At 30.1% G+C, this 19,459-nt stretch overlaps 2 protein-coding genes across 2 annotated transcripts; both read right to left on the reverse strand.

The window, feature by feature from the left end:
• Positions 1 to 5,410: 5,410 nt before the first annotated feature.
• On the reverse strand, positions 5,411 to 7,329 carry LOC129885217 (non-specific lipid transfer protein GPI-anchored 15). Its single transcript, XM_055959414.1, has 2 exons — positions 6,912 to 7,329; positions 5,411 to 5,640 (listed from the first exon to the last, which is right to left on the reverse strand). The coding sequence occupies exons 1-2, from the start codon at positions 7,264 to 7,266 to the stop codon at positions 5,624 to 5,626; spliced, it is 372 nt and encodes a 123-aa protein (XP_055815389.1). The 5' UTR covers positions 7,267 to 7,329; the 3' UTR covers positions 5,411 to 5,623.
• Positions 7,330 to 9,067: 1,738 nt separating this feature from the next.
• Positions 9,068 to 13,619, reverse strand: LOC129887918 (glutamate decarboxylase 4-like). The gene is made up of 7 exons (XM_055963162.1): positions 13,377 to 13,619; positions 12,533 to 12,737; positions 11,768 to 11,968; positions 10,902 to 11,116; positions 10,083 to 10,336; positions 9,923 to 9,975; positions 9,068 to 9,729 (listed from the first exon to the last, which is right to left on the reverse strand). The coding sequence occupies exons 1-7, from the start codon at positions 13,460 to 13,462 to the stop codon at positions 9,256 to 9,258; spliced, it is 1,488 nt and encodes a 495-aa protein (XP_055819137.1). The 5' UTR covers positions 13,463 to 13,619; the 3' UTR covers positions 9,068 to 9,255.
• Between the last annotated feature and the right edge of the window lie 5,840 nt (positions 13,620 to 19,459).

A 19,459-nucleotide genomic window follows, 5' to 3' on the forward strand; every position in this document is an offset into this window, starting at 1 on the left:
TCTCATCCGATGTCCAATATCTGTATTGGGCTCCGACTAATTTGAACTCGCATTGCGTAAGACTCACTTAAAGGGAAAACGTGACCTAACAAAAAAAAATCTATATGCAGGACTCGAACATAGATCTCTGATAAAGATAAATGGACCCTACCTATTCCATCACAACTCATATTGAGAGAATATAATGAGCAATAAGATAATTCTAACCTTGTGAATTAGTTTTTGAAGTTGAATTAAATTTTTAGTGTATTTCCTTAATGCCATGTAGTAATTTAAGATTTTTGTATATTCTACTATCAAATTTGTAAAAATACGTAAATTTTGAATAGTGAGTTAGGCTTAACAAATGACATACATTATGTTGGAGTAGGGTGAGTGAAATGGAGGTTTGCATTTGGAGTATTAATTGTGCGATAATTAAGAATGTGTTCCAAGGACTTAAAGTTAAATTCTATAGAGTGGTGCCTAGTTCGACATTATTGTATGGAGTAAAGTGCTTGTCAGTCATGAACGCCCACATTCAAAAGATGAATATAGCAGATCTAGATGAGAATGCTCATGAATGTATGGGCATACTTAGAGAGATATGATTAGGAATGAAGTTATGCGGGGCAAAGTGGAAATGACCCAACGACGGACAAGATGAGGGAAGTAAGGCTGATCAAATGGTTCGAGCATACGTGGAAAAAAAAGTGTGTGGATGCACCAGTAAGGAGGTGTGAGATGTTGGTTGTAACAAATGTTAGGAGAGGTTGAGGTACGCATATAATTTCAGCTTATCGAGGACATGACCCTAGATAAGAACGTGTTAGAGTCGAGAATTACATAATTGCTTTTTTTTTCTTTCCTTATAACATAATTGAAGCTTCAGTCCTATCCATTTATTATTCGACCCAATTTTATCTCCTTCTTTCTTTTCATCCTGCAATAGATTATGAAATAACATAACTAATTTGTTGAGCTTAATTAAAATATACTTGTTGAAGAAAACAAATGGAGTCTATTGAATTTTGAAAGTTTTGAGTTGAATTTAACTATTGAAATTGTTATTAGAACGTTGAAAATCAAATTTGGGGTAATTTTGGAATTGATTTTGACCAATTTGAATTAATTTTAAATCAAAACTGTGTGAAATTTCTTAAAAACTTATGATTATCCTCTGGAATCTGCAAAAAAATTGTTCCATAGTTAGCATATAATTTGTACTAAACCCCTCGTGATTCTCCAGGGCTTATAACAAGCCCATTCATCAAAAATTCTTAGTGAACCGTCATGATTTTTTTTATACTAAACTCCTGGTGATGACAAGTTCCATTATAAACTTCTTATGATCCATCATGATATTATTATACTTTATGACAAACTCAATCCATCAAAAACTTTTGGTGATCCATCAGGACATTAGTTTTGTACTAAACTCCTAGTGACCCAACTAGATATTTTTCTACTAAATTCTTGGTGATCCATCAGAATTGTGCAATACAATTTTTTTTGATGATCTATCAAGAATCGACTCTTTTTAATCGAAAGTTATTTTTACACAAGCGAGGTCAAAATTTTTAAAATAATAGCATCAAAATAATAGCCTATTTCTTTTTTTGTTGTTGTAAATTAAAACACTAATGTATGTATATTGCTTCCTTCTTTTTTTTCTTTGGAACTTTTTCATATTCTGACTTGTTTTCCTCCTTTGAAACTTTAGGTTTGTTTGTGGGGCTTCCTCTTTGTCATATCAGTTAGCATATCAAACCAAAAGTAAACAAAAGTAGACCCCAAAATCTTTTGAGAGTTTCCATGGGGTTGGTTAGCACTTCAATTATACTTAATTTTAGTGGGACCTACAAAATGTCATGCTGGCTTTAGGTCAAATAGGTATGTGCCCCCATAGGTGAAGAATTTTGAATGATTTTTTGTGGATTTTTCAAACATGGAGCAAGAAATTTGGTTTGTGTAGGTTAAATGAGAAACATCTAAATTTGTGTGAATGACATTGATTTGATATGATATATTTTGGAGGAATTTTTGCATATAACCACATAAAAATATTTTAATTATGTTTTATAATTATAGTTTGAATAATTACATTTCGTAATTATAGTTATAGCAATGTTTGTATAATTCGCGCAACAATCCGCAATTTTTGTATAGCATTTGTATAATTCGTTATACAATTCACAGTTTTTGTATAACATTTATATACAATTCGCAGTGTTTTTATATTTTGATATACAATTCGCGCATTTGTATAATCGCACACAACGTTTGTATAATCGTGCAAAATATACAAAACTCAAACTGTAATTATAGTTAGATGTTAGTGGCGAGCCGTAATTAATTCAAACTATAGTTATGCTAGCTAATTAACTAGTATTTGTTTGTCTATTCGCGTAATTTTCCCTATATTTAATACTCATCCTGTCTCCATTTATATGATATATTTAATTTAACATAAAACTTACATAAATTTTAAATGTTTATTTAACTATGAATTATTTTATTAAGAATAAAATATGAGGTTAAAAATTAAATTATTTTTAAAATAGAAAGAATATTATTTTTAGAATAAATTCATATATCACATAAATTGGAAGATAAAAAGTAATATTTGGGTTTGATTACCTAGTAATTATATTTGTGTTGTATATCATTGAAATATTGTTGTTGGAAGATATAGGTCAAAATCAAATTATAGCTAATCTAGATATAAGTAGGTATTCATTTATGATAGTTTAAGCAAAATAATTTGACTTTAAAGTCAGATTAAGTACTATTTCGTTTCATTGTTGTATTTTTAATTTTTAATTAAAATTTGACATTCATTTATATATCTTTATCACACTGCTTATTTTAAATTTAAGTAATTTTTTATGTTAATATATAGTAATCTAAAAATACTTATTCATTTAAGTCAAAGATGTTTTAACTAAACAACTCGAATATATCACGAGTCTAGTCATAACAACAAAAGAAAAAAGAGACAAGATTGGATGAAAAATTAAGGAGAAATAAGATTTCACGTATCTCGTTTTTGAACGGTCAATTCACTTTTTGTAAGTAATAGAGAAGATGGCAAAAATGTGTCATTGAAAGACGACTTTACTGAGACAAAGATGGATTGTCAAAAACGCAAAAAAAATAAGATGGACAGAATCAGATCAAATATGAATCGCACCTAAATAATAATTGAAGTCGACAACTCTCATTCTCTTATTAAAAATTCTATTTGGTTTTAGAAAACTAGTTCATGACTACGCATTCAAATTGGAGAAGTCATAACAAATGAACAAGCAGACGTGATGAATAATATATCCACTCATAAAAGAGCAAAGAGTCGATGTTAAGGATCATTTGGCCATAAAAGTTATTAAATTTATTTTTGGGAATAATATTTTACTTTATACAAATATTAGTGTTTAGTTATGAAAATTTATATTCAATTTGATGTTGTATTTCAAATTTAAAAAATAACTTATAATATGTTTTCCAATTTATTTTGCCCTAATTTTTTTGTTTTTGGGTTAAAAAAAAAAAATCTTTCATATCAGCCACCAATCAGCGATGAAGATTAACAATGCCGCTTCATCTTCTCGGTCAATTGATCAAAAAATACATACCCGACGAGAAGAAATTATTCACACGATATGTTGTTGATTTGTTGTACTAATGAATCTTTGTAATAGCATTTAAAAACTAACAAAATGTAATAACATGTACTAGCTCGTATATGAAATTTAATCTATGATAGTATGTCACTATATATATGTAATGTGATATTACTCTTTCAAAATAGATTTGATTGTCTATTTCAGGTAAATTAGTCAAATTGAATGATTTTGCTAGTTTTTTAAAACTATGAAATTTAAAACATTTTCATGTTTGTTTTTAAAAGGTACAACCAAATAGTCTTGGCAAAAACTATAACAAACACAACTTTAAGTATTCCAACTCTAAGATTTCAAAAATAATGTGAAAATCTTTGAAATCTATAATCAACCGACTACTTAGAGGCATGGTTATACATGTTAAAACATGGATGGTGATCAGTCGAACATCCTTGCTCGCAATTTTATGTGACCACAACTACAACATGAACATGTCATCACAAAATATTCCTCTTCTAATGTCACAATCCACATCCTAAAGTATTTTGAACAAGAAAAAGTTTTGTTGGAAGCAATACTAAAAATAGTATGTATGTCTAGCCTAATTGGGCTTCAATTTTCTCTCATCATCAACGTTCAATAGGACCACAATTCTGTCATGTTTTTGTTAAACAATCTACCATGGTGCGTCGCAATCCAAAACCACTTGCTATGTATAATAACTCTTAGAGTGTCGAAGTCGAAAATTCTAATAAAAAAGTTTGAAAAAGCTAGAAGATTCTGATGGTGTTTATTAGTAATTTTGATAATATATATCCACCGATTAATCGTATCGATGTGATTATTTTTATTAGAGTTTCATCTGTTGATTTTTTTTCTCAAAAATTCTTGTTTAGTGACGCTCTTTTATCGATTTTGTCCATTAAAAAACATGTGTTTTTACTAGTAAAAGTTATTTTTTAAAAAGGAAGAGGGGGTGGGGGAGGGGGATCCACTTAATGTCCGATACTTATACTTGTTTTTGGATAGTATAACCGATTATATGATACTCTTTTCACTCTTGGAATAAGAAAAATATAATTGAAAGGTGTAGCGGTGAATTCAGGAGATTCCATAATCTCTCTTTCTTGTGCTATCAAGAATAAGGAATATTAGGGTCCTGACATATTCGGAATCCGGTTGCATGACGCCCGTTAAAGGAAAAACATTTCCTACCAAACACATTTTTTTATATTTAGAACACGAACCAGAGGCAGATCACAAGATTTAAGTGTTACGTGTTCAATTTTTAAAATTCTTAACAGTGAACCCATTGCATTTTTAAATTATTGATTTAATTATATATCATATTGTTAGTTGTAATTTTAATGAATTTTTACACATAAATTTATGATGGGAGGTTATAAAATGAGTTCAAACATTCCTCTTCTAGTGTCATAATCCTAATCCTAAAAGTCTTTTTTACTTTATTGTATGTCTTGTTGTGCACTACTTAAAATATTATGTCATTAGGCTTCAATTTTCTCGCAAGCTATCGTCCATTAGATCATATTTATTATGTTCGGAAACCAGCTAAAAGGGATCATTAAAAATGAAAAAAAAAGATAATCAATTTTTAAAATTTGAATATTTTAATATTCGTCCCCAATATCTTACAAATTATAATTAAGTCTCAAATTCACATAATTAACTTTAACTAAGTCAAAGTCTCTTTATCCTTTATTTCACTCTTAAAGTTTCCTATTAACTTGTTTTCCCATGTAGAGAATATAAATATAGACATAATAGTTGTTTCTTGGAACAAGAAAAACAAAAAAGTAGTTGTCCATTTAATCATCTAAACATGATGATTGGAATTTGGAACTATGGAGATGTAGTACATTTGTTAAACATAATACCAAATTAACAACAATTTATTTTTGTAGCAAAATGGAAATACTTTTATATTAGTAAAACATAATTAATAATCAAGAAGCTGGAAATTCATCTTTATTCATCCATCCAAGCTGAGAATTATAAACTTATGGAACAATATATCCTGCAAGGGTATAAAAAAGAACTTGATTAATGATTTGCACAAGAACAAGAACAGAGACTAAATTGGTCATTTAATCGCACGGTTTGACCTTCAAGTAAGTTGGTCTTTAATTTTTGACCTAGTAATCGAACTTATGTCTAGCAAAATATAAAATCTTTAAAAGCGCGGGGCATAACTTTTGAAATATTATGATATGATAATATAAACAGATACCCCGGGGAAAAGTTATTTGCCTTGAAGGCAAAATTAAAGACCAGCACAAAATAGGGACAAAAGTGCAAATGACCCTAAATGGGTAGACAAATGAACTGGGCTTTTGAATAAATGGGCTAATATTTTAGTTGTTAAGCCCAAACATCTTCCCCCCACTACACATTCAAAAAAGCCCAAAGATTAGCCTCAATTTGAGCCATTTTTACTAAAATAGTTTGGCCTCTAAATCTATTTTTATATTACTTATAAATAAGCAGTTATGTGTTTGAATAGAAGTCCTGAAATTTGATAATAAGTAGCTAATGTAATTGGTAAAACGAAGCTAATAATCACTTGTCTATTAAAATGGCTGAAATGTCCTTAAATCTATTTATAGAAAAATATAAATTTAAAAATATTTTTACATAAGAAAGTATAAATTACAAAAATAGAATAGAGAAATAATTAAAAGTTATGTGGTAGGAAGAGTATATCCAAAATTACAAAAGATATTAAGGATAAAATCGTAAAAGGTAGCTGGTTAAATCGAAATAGTAGCGGATGTAGATGTAGTCATACAATTACTGGTTCAACTGAATCCATTACTTTCTATGCGTAACACATACAGTGTATGTGTTGTGTGAAACATTTTTACAAATAACCCATAATTTTAAAGATTGAACTCATCGAATAAAAATCTAGATTCGCCTTTGAATAAAAGTACTTATAAGTTATAAAATCATAAGTTATAAGTTAGGATGACCAACTTTTATTCATTTATTTATTGGTTGATTTGAGTTTATAAGCACTATATATTAATGTAGATATGCCAAAAAATACGTATAAACTAGTTTGATCAATTTATAAGCTTAACCAATGCCCTCTAAGCCACTTATTATGAATCGCTACTTGAAATTATCTTTTAGATGATTTGATATCGTACAAATTCACTTATTATGCATGACTACTTGAAATTATCTTTTGGATGACCTGATATTATACGAATTCTCTTATTACGAATCCGATATATATATAAGTTAAACTCATTAAGGAAAAAAAAAGACATTTGTTACACTTACTTCCACATTTCTTGCCAATAGGCCTATTCTTGATGTTGCATCTTTTAGGGATAGAGACAGCAATAGCAGGATTAGCCCCTGCATTTTTGGCTATTGGTGACAATATTGCAGCACATAGACACTTTGGTGAAGTCTTTAGCAATGCCCCAACTTTGCCACAACAAATTGGAGGGACTTTAGCCCTTGCATTTTTGGCTGCACCAAGACATGGGACTAAGCTAGTTGCTGGTGCATTTCCACAATTTCCTGTTGCTGCATTTGCTTGTGGGAGAATTGGATTGTTGTTAATTGTGGCTAGAAAGTAAATGAATATAATGGTTATACAGTAAATGTTGCAAATGTTATTGGAGGCCATATTAATTTTTTGGTGAAGTGGAGAAGTCTTTTGTTTTTCTTTCTAAGTGTGTGTAAGATGTGGTTGGTGGTTTTATGGACTTAGTGGCTTGGGTTTATATAGGGTTTTGGTTGTTGAGAGGTCTCTTTTTTCTTTTGGTATAATTGTTTAGTATCCGGAGTATACTGACTCAATTAGTTCAGATTTGCATTACATAACATCCAATTGATTCATTATAAAAAAAAATTGGGAATTAATTACGAAATTTGTTACTAATCTTTCGCTACATAGCTCGTAACTAGTCGTATATTTTAATTATATATCATTAATCTGTATCAAATTTCTAAATTAACGTACGAGCGATACATTTTTTTATTTGATGACATAATATATCCACCGCGATTCTTTTACTTTTCAAAACGCTTCCTATTAGGGGAATTTTTCATTTTCTTCAAAGTTAAAATCTCTGATTAAACGTGGAAGAGTTTAATTATTTTTTTTCGTTATTGTTGTGGAGGAGTCTCTTGTGTGAACTTGAATTGTGAAAATGGCTTGATATTACTTTTTTGCTTAGTGGGTTAGTTGAAGCTATACGTGGAGAGATGGAATGGTTAAGTTTGTGCACTTAATCATTCAATGTTGTAATGATTTTCTTCATAAAAACTTGACACATTTCATTGTAGGACATCAAATTATTATTTTTTATTTTTTAATCTTTATATATAGTATAGGTTAAATTTTTCATCTGTTTATTTTATTATATTTTAAATCGTTGACGAAACGTATACCTTCATATTAAATTTGTCGTTGTGCTTGTAGAAATAGTAGCACTAATCTACTATATCATCATTAGAAAAACTAAAAGCAATCTCCATTACAGATTCTCTTCATAACAAGTTACTAATATAATAAAATAATATAACTATCAACATTCATGATAAAGACTTATGCAATGGATGATTTACCTGCAGCAATTGCACTCTCCTCGTCGGCTCCGCAGATAAGGTTTTTTCTCTGTTATTTAGTTTCTTTTCTATTTAATTATGTATCAAAATTAATAAATCGTATTCCTTTTCTTTAATAATTGGTATAGAGTGTTAAATAAATTATTAATTTAGCCCGCTAATTAAATTAGTTATTTAAATTTACTCTTCAACTAAATAACTATGGTTATTGAATAGTCCAAATACCCATTAAAAATTTGCAAGATAAGTCTTTTATGAACTAAAAGGTCCTAGTACTCAAAACGACCGAATAGATCATTACAATTTCATTATATTTTGAATCTTTAAATGAAAATATTGATTCCGCTACTGATATACATATAGTGGCTTGTTTTTTTTTATTATTTCTATAGATGAGAACAATCTGTGAAGCAATAGTTATAAAGAATATAGTCCATTATTTATACAACACAATCAACAAAATATACACAAGGAAAAAACAATTGATACTTTCAATCCCAGTATGTCTGGCTGGAAATATTGAATTTTATTGGTTATGTTTCACTGTTCGAGAGTTAATTTTTAACTAGTTATTAAAACTAAATTAAATAAGATTAATTTAATGCTTTAAAATTAAAATTAAAATATTCAAAAATTATACTAAGAATACTATAAGTGCAATTCTTCTCATATTAATATGATATAGGTCAAAGTTCATGTAATTTGTCTCTAAATAAGCAAAACGTTTGCAAGCAAAAATGAACAGAGGGAATACCAATTATTATTTGTACAAACCAAAAATACAAAAAAAAAAAAGACTTAACATAATGAAAAATAAATTAATAGAAATCCCACAAGACATAATAATAAAAAGAGGTGCAACGTAACATAGCAATCATAATATTAATTCAATAGAACAAAAGATGATACATTCATTATCATCCTTCATATATAAATTTTTGTTAGTCACTTATAACAAAATAACAAAAAAGAAAAATCACATTTTTTGTAATTAATAATAAAAAGTTACTATTAATACTTATTCCTTAAAACAATTAATCCTTCCCTAACAAACAGATGTTTTCCTAGCTAAAACAAATTTCTTCCAAAAATCAGTAATTTCCCTTTGAACTTCAATTTCTGTTTTCTTTCCATTCTTGATCATCAAATTATTCTCCCTTACCTCCTTCATTTTGGCACTCAACCTAGCCGGAAGCGTATCGAGCTCGTTCAAGACCTTCACGATGTCAAGGACCAGACGCTCTGCCAGGGTTCGGGAGAAATCCTCACGGATCACGACGCGCAACACTGTAACGTGTTGCGCGTCAGCTGGCATAGTGTAGGCTGGGACAATCCACCCGAACCTACGGAGTGTCTCGGAGACCTCGAATTCGTTGTGAAGGCTATTGTCCTTAAGGGAAAATGCCACCAAGGGTACACCTTCATATTTGGAGACTATGTTGAAACGTCCTGTTTTTTCAAGTCCTTCCCTTAGCACAATTGCATTTTCACGACAATTTTCCATAATGTTTCGATATCCCTGAAATTTGCTCAAATTTAATATTGAAATAACAAATTTTATACGCACGAATCACAATTATTTGATTTTCCATATTCACTGACGCATACAATCTACTATAATGTAAGCATTAGCGACTGTTTTCAAGACATAAACCTAGGTCACACGGAGATAATTTTTAGCAATGTCATATGATTCAATTTTTTAGGGTTACCTCATAGCCCAAGCGGATAAGCTGATAATATTGCGCAATGACTTGACTTGAACCTACATTCACATAAACTTAGGTCACACTCTTTTCTATTAAAGAAAAAATAAGAAGAAAAGTGTGTCACGTAAATTGGGATGGATGAAATTGAGAGATTGAGTATTACCTTTGGAGAAATTGAGTGTAAAAGTAGGTTGATCAGCACCAAGATAATTGATGTGAAAAATAAGTTCTTCAGGCAAGTCTTGTTTAGTCCTCCAAATAACCCAACCAATACCAGCATAGACAAGCCCATATTTATGTCCACTCACATTAATACTTTTCACTAAAGGAAGCCTAAAGTCCCATTCCAACTCTGGGTAGATAAATGGTGCAATAAATCCACCACTTGCTGCATCCACATGAATTGGTGTGTCCCATCTACCAAAAAAACAAAATAAAATCATAAATATTTTTTAAAGAAAGAAAGAAGACATGTCTATATGATCGTTCATCCAACTGCTTAAACTAAAAAACAGCCGATGATTATATAATTCATATCTAATATGTGTATAAAAATATGTATATCAGATAGAAAAAATATGCAGTGAAACCTTTAATATGTAAGTCAAATATATCTAAAGTATCAAAAATATTCTTTAAACAAGAGGTAATGCGAGTTCTACATATCTTTTCATTTAAAAGGGGATGCTAAAATTAAATACTCAAATATTGATTGTGAAAAATCCCATGGCTTGCATAGGGAACCATCCTTTTGTTGCAGCATGCTCCTCAGATTTACGAATTCGCAGGGGGCCAAATCCCTTTAAGAATCTTTAACATATAAGCCAAATATATCTAAAGAATCAAACATATCGTTTAAACGTGAGGTAGTTGAAGTTCCACATATTTTTTTTTTCATTTAAATGAGTAGTGATGAAAAATCCAACAAACATATCGTTCTTTCAGGACAGGATAAAAAAAAATTAGAGTAGAAATAGTTTACCCAGTTTGCTTGTTCTTTTCAATCAAAAGATCATTCAAGAGTTTGACATCTTCAAATTCTCCATTAAGTGTTGAACCCAAAATAGCAGCAACACAAATAGTGTTCTCATCTACCATTTCTACAGCTTGGATTGGGTCCATCACATAGTATCCTTCCCTTAGCTTCACTTCTTTCAATTCCACTTCAAAGTAGTTTGCAAATTTCTCCCAACACACCTAAAAAAAAAAAAAAAGGCCCAAAAAAATCAAAAACTTTCTTTTACTTTTATGTATAACAAGTTCTTGAAATACAGTGACAGAAATTCAAATAAGAAGATTTTAAAGAAATATTAGAATTATTTTTGAACACCTAGATTTAGGGTATGTGATGTGAGCTAAAGTAATTTTTGAACCACTTTTAGTATTGCATTATAATTTTTCCTTATATCAAGGACCAAGGTGATTCAATATTTTTTATAATAAGCAAAAGAATATCATTGTTTCCTATTTACATGATATGATTATTTAACGAATGAAATTTAATTGAACTCCCTTGGAACCCCTACATAGCATCCCGCCTTTTAGAATGTGTGTTTACATTGTGAGGGTTGATCCAGTACTTTCCGCTCGATTTATATATTTAAATAAAAAAATCAAATCACATATACTTCTTTTCATTTCTTTTCTCTCATTACTTTTGTCTTTTCCACATCTCGTATGAAGTAGAAGCTCATCAAGTGAGATAGCCCTAGCCTTCAATCTCTAACGACTAATATTTTTTGTAAAAAAATACTTTTTGTACTAAAAACACGACAAGTAAAACACAACGGAAGGAGTGTATATATCTTGTATACTAAAAAGATTATTTTGTATATCACTATGATATACCTGAACATTTGCACCAGTAACAATATTGGGCTTATCACAAGGCTTTCCCTCAGCTTTTCGTTTGTTTTGCCAATTTCTCTTGAAGGCCAGGCCTGCTAACATTATGGCCTCTGATGAGCCCACTGTTCCCACACCAATTGCTGTTTCTTCCTCTTTCAAAGGCGCGTTGAATAAACGCGCTATGATGTTCACACACCGATTCTGCAATTTACAGAATAACTATTTTTAGAAATCATGAAAGATACTTGTAATATTTATATCAAATTATATTCATTTTTCATGGTTAAATCATAAATCCGTTGGGAATGTATATTTGTTAATGGTAAAAGTTTACACACATACCGTGTTTATATAACAACAACAACAACAAATCCAGTATACTTCCACTGTGTGGGGTGGCCCGTGTTTATATCCAATTAGTTAATTAAATATGTAAAATAAATACACACGTGTAGTCCACTTTTCATTTCAAAAGTTGTCATAGAAGTAAAGGGTACTTTTGGCAATTTTGTAACGACAAAGATGTATTTGTTCTGAAAATATAATGACAAAAGTCTGTTTGTTCGAAAAAGAATAAAGGAGAATAATTAAAAAAAAACAATTCTAAAAGGAGAGGGGTAGAGATTTGACATAATTCAGTAGCTTTAGTCATATAGTCTATTTTTATTTTAAAAAGTTACCTTAATTAAAGTGGTTAAACATCCATTGTGTTTATCTTGTTATAAAATTTAAAATACGTCAGATTAATAGGGAAGAAGAAATTGCCTGAAGCTCAGTGGTGACAGGGTATTCATCCATGTCAACATAATTCTTGTTAATTGAAGACATCATAAGCTTATCACATTCTGGTTCCATCCATGTTGTCACAAATGATGCCAAATTCAACCTTGGATTGCCATCAAGCATTAATTCATCATTAATTATTTGGTATGCTGCCTCTTTTGGCATAGAATTTTCTGGCATCTCAAACCTAAAATAACAAAAAAAAATGTTAATTAAAATATTTCGATCAAACTAAATATGTTTATAAGCTGATATAACGTAACTACAATAAGAAATTAAAAGATTTAAGTTATAGGCACTTTAAATGTTTATCAAACGCATATATAAGTCAAAAACGTGCTTAATATATAAGCCAACAATAATAATATAGTCTTTATAATCTCACGATCTTGGGGGAGTGGTGGAGTATAGAAATATATGTTAAAAATTAGTGGCGATGCTAGAATTTTCACTGAGAAGATTCAAAATATTAAAAAATATATATATATGAAAAAACATCCAAAAAAATTCAACGTCTACAACATATAAATATATAAAAATAATTTTAAACCTTACATATACAATATAATTTTTGGAGAAATTTTCATTACCCCTAGCTCCACGCATGTTAAAGACATTCAAACTTAGATAGATAAAAGATTATGAATCCAAGCAATGAATTCAGTTGTAAGAACGTAAAGATTAAACTCATCAAATCAAAATTCTAAACTCATTTCTGATAATATTATATATATATATATATATATATATATATATATGTATGTATTAAACTTTGAACATATATTATTAACGAAATTCCTGATTTGGACACTGATACAATGTTTACCTTGGAAGAGAAGTCCGAACATAGCGAGAAGCAAAGGTGGAGTGTATTGAAACATCAGACTCAGAGGAAGCTTTTGAGAGACCCATTGTTGTAATTAAAATGGAGATAAATTAAGAACAAGAAAAATTAAATTGAAAAAAAAATGAAGTTTAGTAAAACTTTGGTATAAAAGAGAGGAAAATTATAATGATCTTGTTGTTCTTTTTTTGGTTTGTTTGGTAATTTGTTGGAGGGAAAGGGAGCAAAGGGCTATGGATATTTATAGTTGGCAAATAAGCATATTTGTCAAAGTCTTCATATTAGAAATAATATTGGAAAGACTTTGTGAAATATATATAAACTATGTTGACCATGTTGTTATTGTGTGCTTGAATTGTTAATATGTTGAATAAAGTCCAAGAAATGTATATTATGTGTTTTTTAATAAAATAATATTCAAAGTATAATTATTATATTGTGCAAAGTCCAAGAAGTATTTTGTGCTTTTAATAAATATGTACTATTAAAAAAATCAAAAGTAATAGAGTAATATGTTCGTCTATTAAACAAAAAAAAAAGAGGAAAGTTTCTTGAAGGAAAAATGACAACATTTCAAAGGAAATTAGGTTGCTTCTGTTTGAATATTTTTTTTAAAATTGTTTTTACAATTGGCTTTTGAAAAAGAAAAAAGAAAACCTTTTTGGATCAGAAACCCCTTCAAATTATCACGTTTTTATTAAATTCATACTTAAATTATATCTAATTTACATTATTTCATGAACCATAACTTTTAGGTGTTAAATTAATCCACTTAAAGTTTTTATTTGTTTCATACATAAATTAAGTCTAATTTACGACTCTTAACGGTTGTCTAGCTTTGTTCTGATATTTCATGACACGTGCAATAAAATTGTGTTGGACGAATAAAAATCCAAATTTATTCCCTTTTAAAAAAATTATTAAAGTTGAGACAAGGGAATCTATAAATGTTATCCCTCGGGTGAGCACATACTAAGTAAATCCTTCTTCAGATATAATATCTTACAAATAACATAAAAGAAATAAACTGCACTAGATAAACCCCATGCAACAAGCTCGATCGAAAAAACATACAGGAATCTTAATATGATTAGACCCCACATTTGAAAGATCATATGAATAATCAACTCAACCATCCTTTTCAATTTGTAAATTTCTTTCTTATAATATTAAAAAGTAAAATAAATTAGTGTCACGAGGAGAAAGATAAGACATTTTTTGAAAAGTGAGAACCAATTTCTATATGTGTGTGTGAGAACTACATTAAATACATTATCTTATATTCTTATATTCCCAATAATACTAACCACAGAAAAAAAAGTCCATAGAAATGAATAATTCCCACTTCTTATTTACCTTTGTCTCCGTTGGTTTTACGCATGTTCCTCTCTACCTTTTATTCCAAACGATATTTGGTATCCGCTTCGAATTTCGACTAATTCAGATGTCCGTCATGTTTATAATAAGGGAAATATTCTTTATTGGGGATGGAGTTAGATAGAGACCAAGGTATACGAGTTTATCTGTACTCAATAATCTTGGTTGAATTATTGTATTTATTTTAGGAAATTCATTTAACATGTATAAAATATTATTTCATTGGTTTTAATTTATTTGTCTTGTTTGACTTGGTACGACGTTTAAAAAAGTAAAGAAGATTTTTAAATCTTATAATTTTAAATTAAAGTCATGTCAAATGTACCAAAATATTCTTTAATCTTTAATCTTATGGTCTTGAATATGTGTGAAAAATTAAAATTAAAGAATTATCAAAAAAGGAAAGAGACAATATTTTTAAAACAGACTAAAAGGTAAAATAAGACAAAGAAATTAGAACCCCGTGACTTAATTAAAGAGGCTAAAATTTCAAATTTATAAGCTTTAAATTCTGATCCCGCCTCTAATTCATACCTATATTTTTTTAATTTTAAAATTTAAATTCGAGACCTCAAAAGGGGTCATTTTCATCCTATTATAACCCTAAAAAAAGTCGAGATGATAATATGAGTTGTTTCGAATGTAAGTTGACATAATTGAAAATTTGAAACCAAAATAATATTAATGACTTAAATATATATTATTACTTATCTAAATTATAGTTAAGAGAAAATGTTATTAATGGAAAAATTAAGGTATTGTAAAATCCAATAAAGGACAAACAATTTGTCCATAAATACTGAAAATTTATTATGCATTACGTAATCGATGAAAAATGGGGACCAAATTATAAACGTATAACAAACTTTAGGGGGTAGAATATAGTAGGATTGCCTAACTTTCGACTCCTCCCTGTGCAAATTATCAAATTATTGGGACTGTGAAGTGTGAACTTCATTTATAACAACTTAAAGACTTTTGACTCTTTTTTTAAAAAAAAAATTAAAAAATTGATTTTATTTATTTATTTTGTTTACAAAGTTAAAAAGTCTCATATGGAAACCTAATATAGAGTAGTACATAGGTATATGACTCCACGCAAAATTTAAATGTTAGAGTAAAAAGTTAAAGCAGTTGATGACTTTATGAAGTCGTTAATATAGACAAATTTGTTTATAACAATCATATTTTATAATAATAAGTCACTATAACGATTTTTATTGGACTCAATTTCCTTATAATATTTTTCTAAAAAATATTTAAACAAATGAGGTCATTATGAGGTTTGACTATATTATAGCATATATTTTGAAATGTCTTTTATATGCTAAGATTAGCTACATCTTTTATTTCGTTGTTAGAATATAATTACTTGGAGATTTTATTTTTCAAGTTGGATTGTAGTAATTTATAAGTGATGTTGATGCATCATTTGACTCTTTGAGATTTAGTATGCAATAATATGTGGCAAAAAAAAGGGTAAAAAGTCAAACATCTATTTCCCCAATTATTGGAAATAGATGTTTATAGATTTTATTTTTATGTTTTTCTAAAGTAAAAAAATATTATCATCTGAAATCTTGAGTTTAACTTCTAGATCGAATTCTGTAACGACCCAGTAGGTCGTTTTGAGTACTAGGACCTTTTATTTCATAAAAGACGCATCCCGTAAATTTTTAATTGGATATTTTGGATTATTCGGTAACTACGGTTAATTAGTTGAGGGGTAAGTTTAAATAATTAATTTAGTCAATGGGCTAAAGTGATAACTTATTTTATACCCTATACCATTTATCTCATATTATTAAATTAGGTTAAGGATATTTGACACTTTTAATACATAAGAATTTTAGAAAAGAAAAGAAAAAGGAGAAGAAAACTGTTTGGGGTGAACGAAAGGGTGGCGGCGAAAAACCTCATCGGGTAAGTTGTTTTCTTCTCTGTTGTAATACTTTGAGTTGTATTAAAATTGTTGTCAACAATTAGTATAATATTAGTAAAATGATAAGGTTGAGGTTGGATAGCAGTAGAGGTCATAGCACCTATATTTTACATTGGAGAAAGTTAAAAATAAAATTAAAAAAAAATTGATGGCCTAATGGTTAGGGCAATGATGATGTAGGAATTTAATAATAGTGCTCCTGTCTTCAATTGCCAGCAAGTAAGATACTGTTTTCGTGCTTTACATTCTGCATTTCGCATCCGTATTGAGCACTAGTTCGTAATAGTAGTTTTTCTTTTTAATTTTGTTCTTTTAACTATCACACTATAATTCACGTTTTGATATATTGAGATAGGTAATTAAATAATAGGTATATTGTAGTATATGATTATAATTAGATTTATGTTATTGGAAGAAATTGAGGCTTAATCCTAAGCTTGGGATTGAGGAAATTAATTATAAATTCAAGTGAGTTGTTGGGTCTAGGTTAAACATATAAATAATATTGGTGTCTACGGACTAGTTTATTTATAAATATTATATATTTGATAGATTGGAAACGGTCTGAGGCATTGAAGAAAGAAAGGACAGTGGCGAATTAGCTTGCTTTACTTCGGATCTTCGGTTGAGATAGGCTATGGTTATTATTCTATATCATAGATAGACTCTTAATAGTGATTGATATTCATTGAGTAATATGTGTGAAGTTTACTACGCATTTAATTGTTGTGGTTGGATGGTTGATATGTTGTTGTGATTGGTCTAAAATCCCGAGGCCATGAAATCCATAATCTTGAACTTGCCTTATCAAAAATGGTGTCTTGAATAAAGAAGGCTTGATGAAATATTGTTAATGAAGTGGAATATAATCATGAAGAATGATAAATTAATTATATTTGGATCGGGTGTCACACTCCGACACGGTATATTTAGATCGGGTATCACGTTCCGACACGGTAATATTAAAGGAAAATAAATTAAAATGACTTAATACTATCCAATCTCCAATAACTCATTTTCCAAAAGGGTGTGATATGGAGGCTTGAGTCCTCATGTGTGATCTTAATATTGTTGATTGGTTATGAAATTGTTCATTGTGTTGTCACTTGATCTTAATCTTGTTGGTTGCCACCTGTTAAGTGTTACGGTTGATTTTCCGCTATTACTTATTGCATATTGATTCCTATTTTGAGTCGGCCGATGATACCTACTCAGTACATGTTGTCCTATACTGACCCCTACTTGTATCTTTTCTTGTTTTATTTTGTGGGGTGCAGCGAGTGTTCCACCGACTTCGACTCGACCTCAGCTCTAGTCAGTCTCCAGTTCATAAGATTTCAGGGTGAGCTATCCTTCTAGCTGGCGATGAGATCTCTTGTCATGGCATGGTGTCCTTAGTTTTTGGACACATTATGTTATTTATGTATTTGGTGTTTGATAATTTGAGGCTTAATTTTAGAATTTAGATGTCCTTCATGTGATGACTTTCAGTTTTTGGGGAAAACGTATTTATTTGAGCTTCCGCGTTATTGTTATTAGTTGGGGTTTGTATCGTTGGTTCTCCCACCCAGGAGGTTAAGTGTGGGTGCCACTCATGGCCTATTTTGGGTCGTGACAAACTTGGTATCAGAGCCTTAGGTTCGGTGATCTCATCACACAAGGACAGGTCTAGTAGAGTCTTGCGAAACGGTATGGGGACGCCTTTACTTTTCTTCGAGAGGCTACGGGACTTTAGGAAAACTCCATTCCTTCTTTTTTTCGTGCTATTACTTGAATCCAATTGGTATCTAGGTGATACAAATTGGTATCTAACTTTCTTCACTCTATTTTCGCAAATGTTCAGAACTAAAACAATAGCATCGTCTGAGCCAGCCATTAGGGCTGTAGCTAGAGGTGGTTAGTGACGAGAGATCGTGGTAGAGATCGCAGAAGAAAGCCCACCAGGGGCAGAGATCAGGCAGCTAGGAAACGTCTTCTGACTTCTTCATAGAGAAGTATATCCCCCGAACCTAGAGGAATAAGAGGCGAGATGAGTTCCAAAATATAAAGCAAGGAAAGATATTCGTTGTAGCATGTGAGATCAGGTTTCGTGCCTTATCCAAATATGCAACCTTGCTTCAGTACAGAAGAGCGGATTTTGCCACTTTGTGAAAGGATTGTGGTCAGAATCTCTATTGCAATTTCATAGATTGAGTGTGTATCAAAAAGGGTCAGGATATGACTACTATAATGATATCGATGCTTACTTGGTTAGATTATGGATTGTGTTACTTCTACTAGCGACCTGACCTATGAAAGAATGTATATCGCTTGGGATAGAGATAGAATGGGTCGAATTTGATAATGTTTTGTAGTTATTCAATGAGTAAGAAGGTGCAGATCATTTGAGGTACGGTCTTCTCGATAGGTATAATGTGTTCTAGGGGTATATCTTAGATACGATTAATGTGTTTAGGTTGTTGAGTATATTTCAAATATTCTAAATAAGGATCGGTGACTTTATCGTAAGCTCTGAGAGAGTGGATAGATATAGGAACGACAAGATTATGGGTACATGAAGACCCAACAAGTAAACTTAGGTAAAGGCAATTGAAGATTTTAGTAAGAATGTGCATATAAAATTGGGTTAGACATTTAAAAGTGGTTTATTTTGTGATAGAGGTGGAGGGGGTGAAGCTAGATAGCTTCGCTATAGAGCCCATTGTTATGCTTTCCCCGAGAGGTCAGAGGCAGAGGCATCCGATGT

The sequence above is a fragment of the Solanum dulcamara genome, chromosome 4 (assembly GCF_947179165.1).
Source record: "Solanum dulcamara chromosome 4, daSolDulc1.2, whole genome shotgun sequence".
NCBI classification, from domain to species: domain Eukaryota; kingdom Viridiplantae; phylum Streptophyta; class Magnoliopsida; order Solanales; family Solanaceae; genus Solanum; species Solanum dulcamara.

What these genes read in the sequence shown, in the direction of transcription:
- LOC129885217 (XM_055959414.1), bottom strand. Translation starts at nt 7,266, where the DNA reads ATGGCCTCCAATAACATTTGCAACATTTACTGTATAACCATTATATTC.
- LOC129887918 (XM_055963162.1), bottom strand. Translation starts at nt 13,462, where the DNA reads ATGGGTCTCTCAAAAGCTTCCTCTGAGTCTGATGTTTCAATACACTCC. An exon ending in GAAAAGAACAAGCAAACTGG is followed by an intron (nt 10,337 to 10,901) that starts GTAAACTATTTC and finishes TTTTTTTGGTAG; the next exon opens with ATGGGACACACCAATTCATG. An exon ending in TTATCCGCTTGGGCTATGAG is followed by an intron (nt 9,730 to 9,922) that starts GTAACCCTAAAA and finishes AGCAAATTTCAG; the next exon opens with GGATATCGAAACATTATGGA.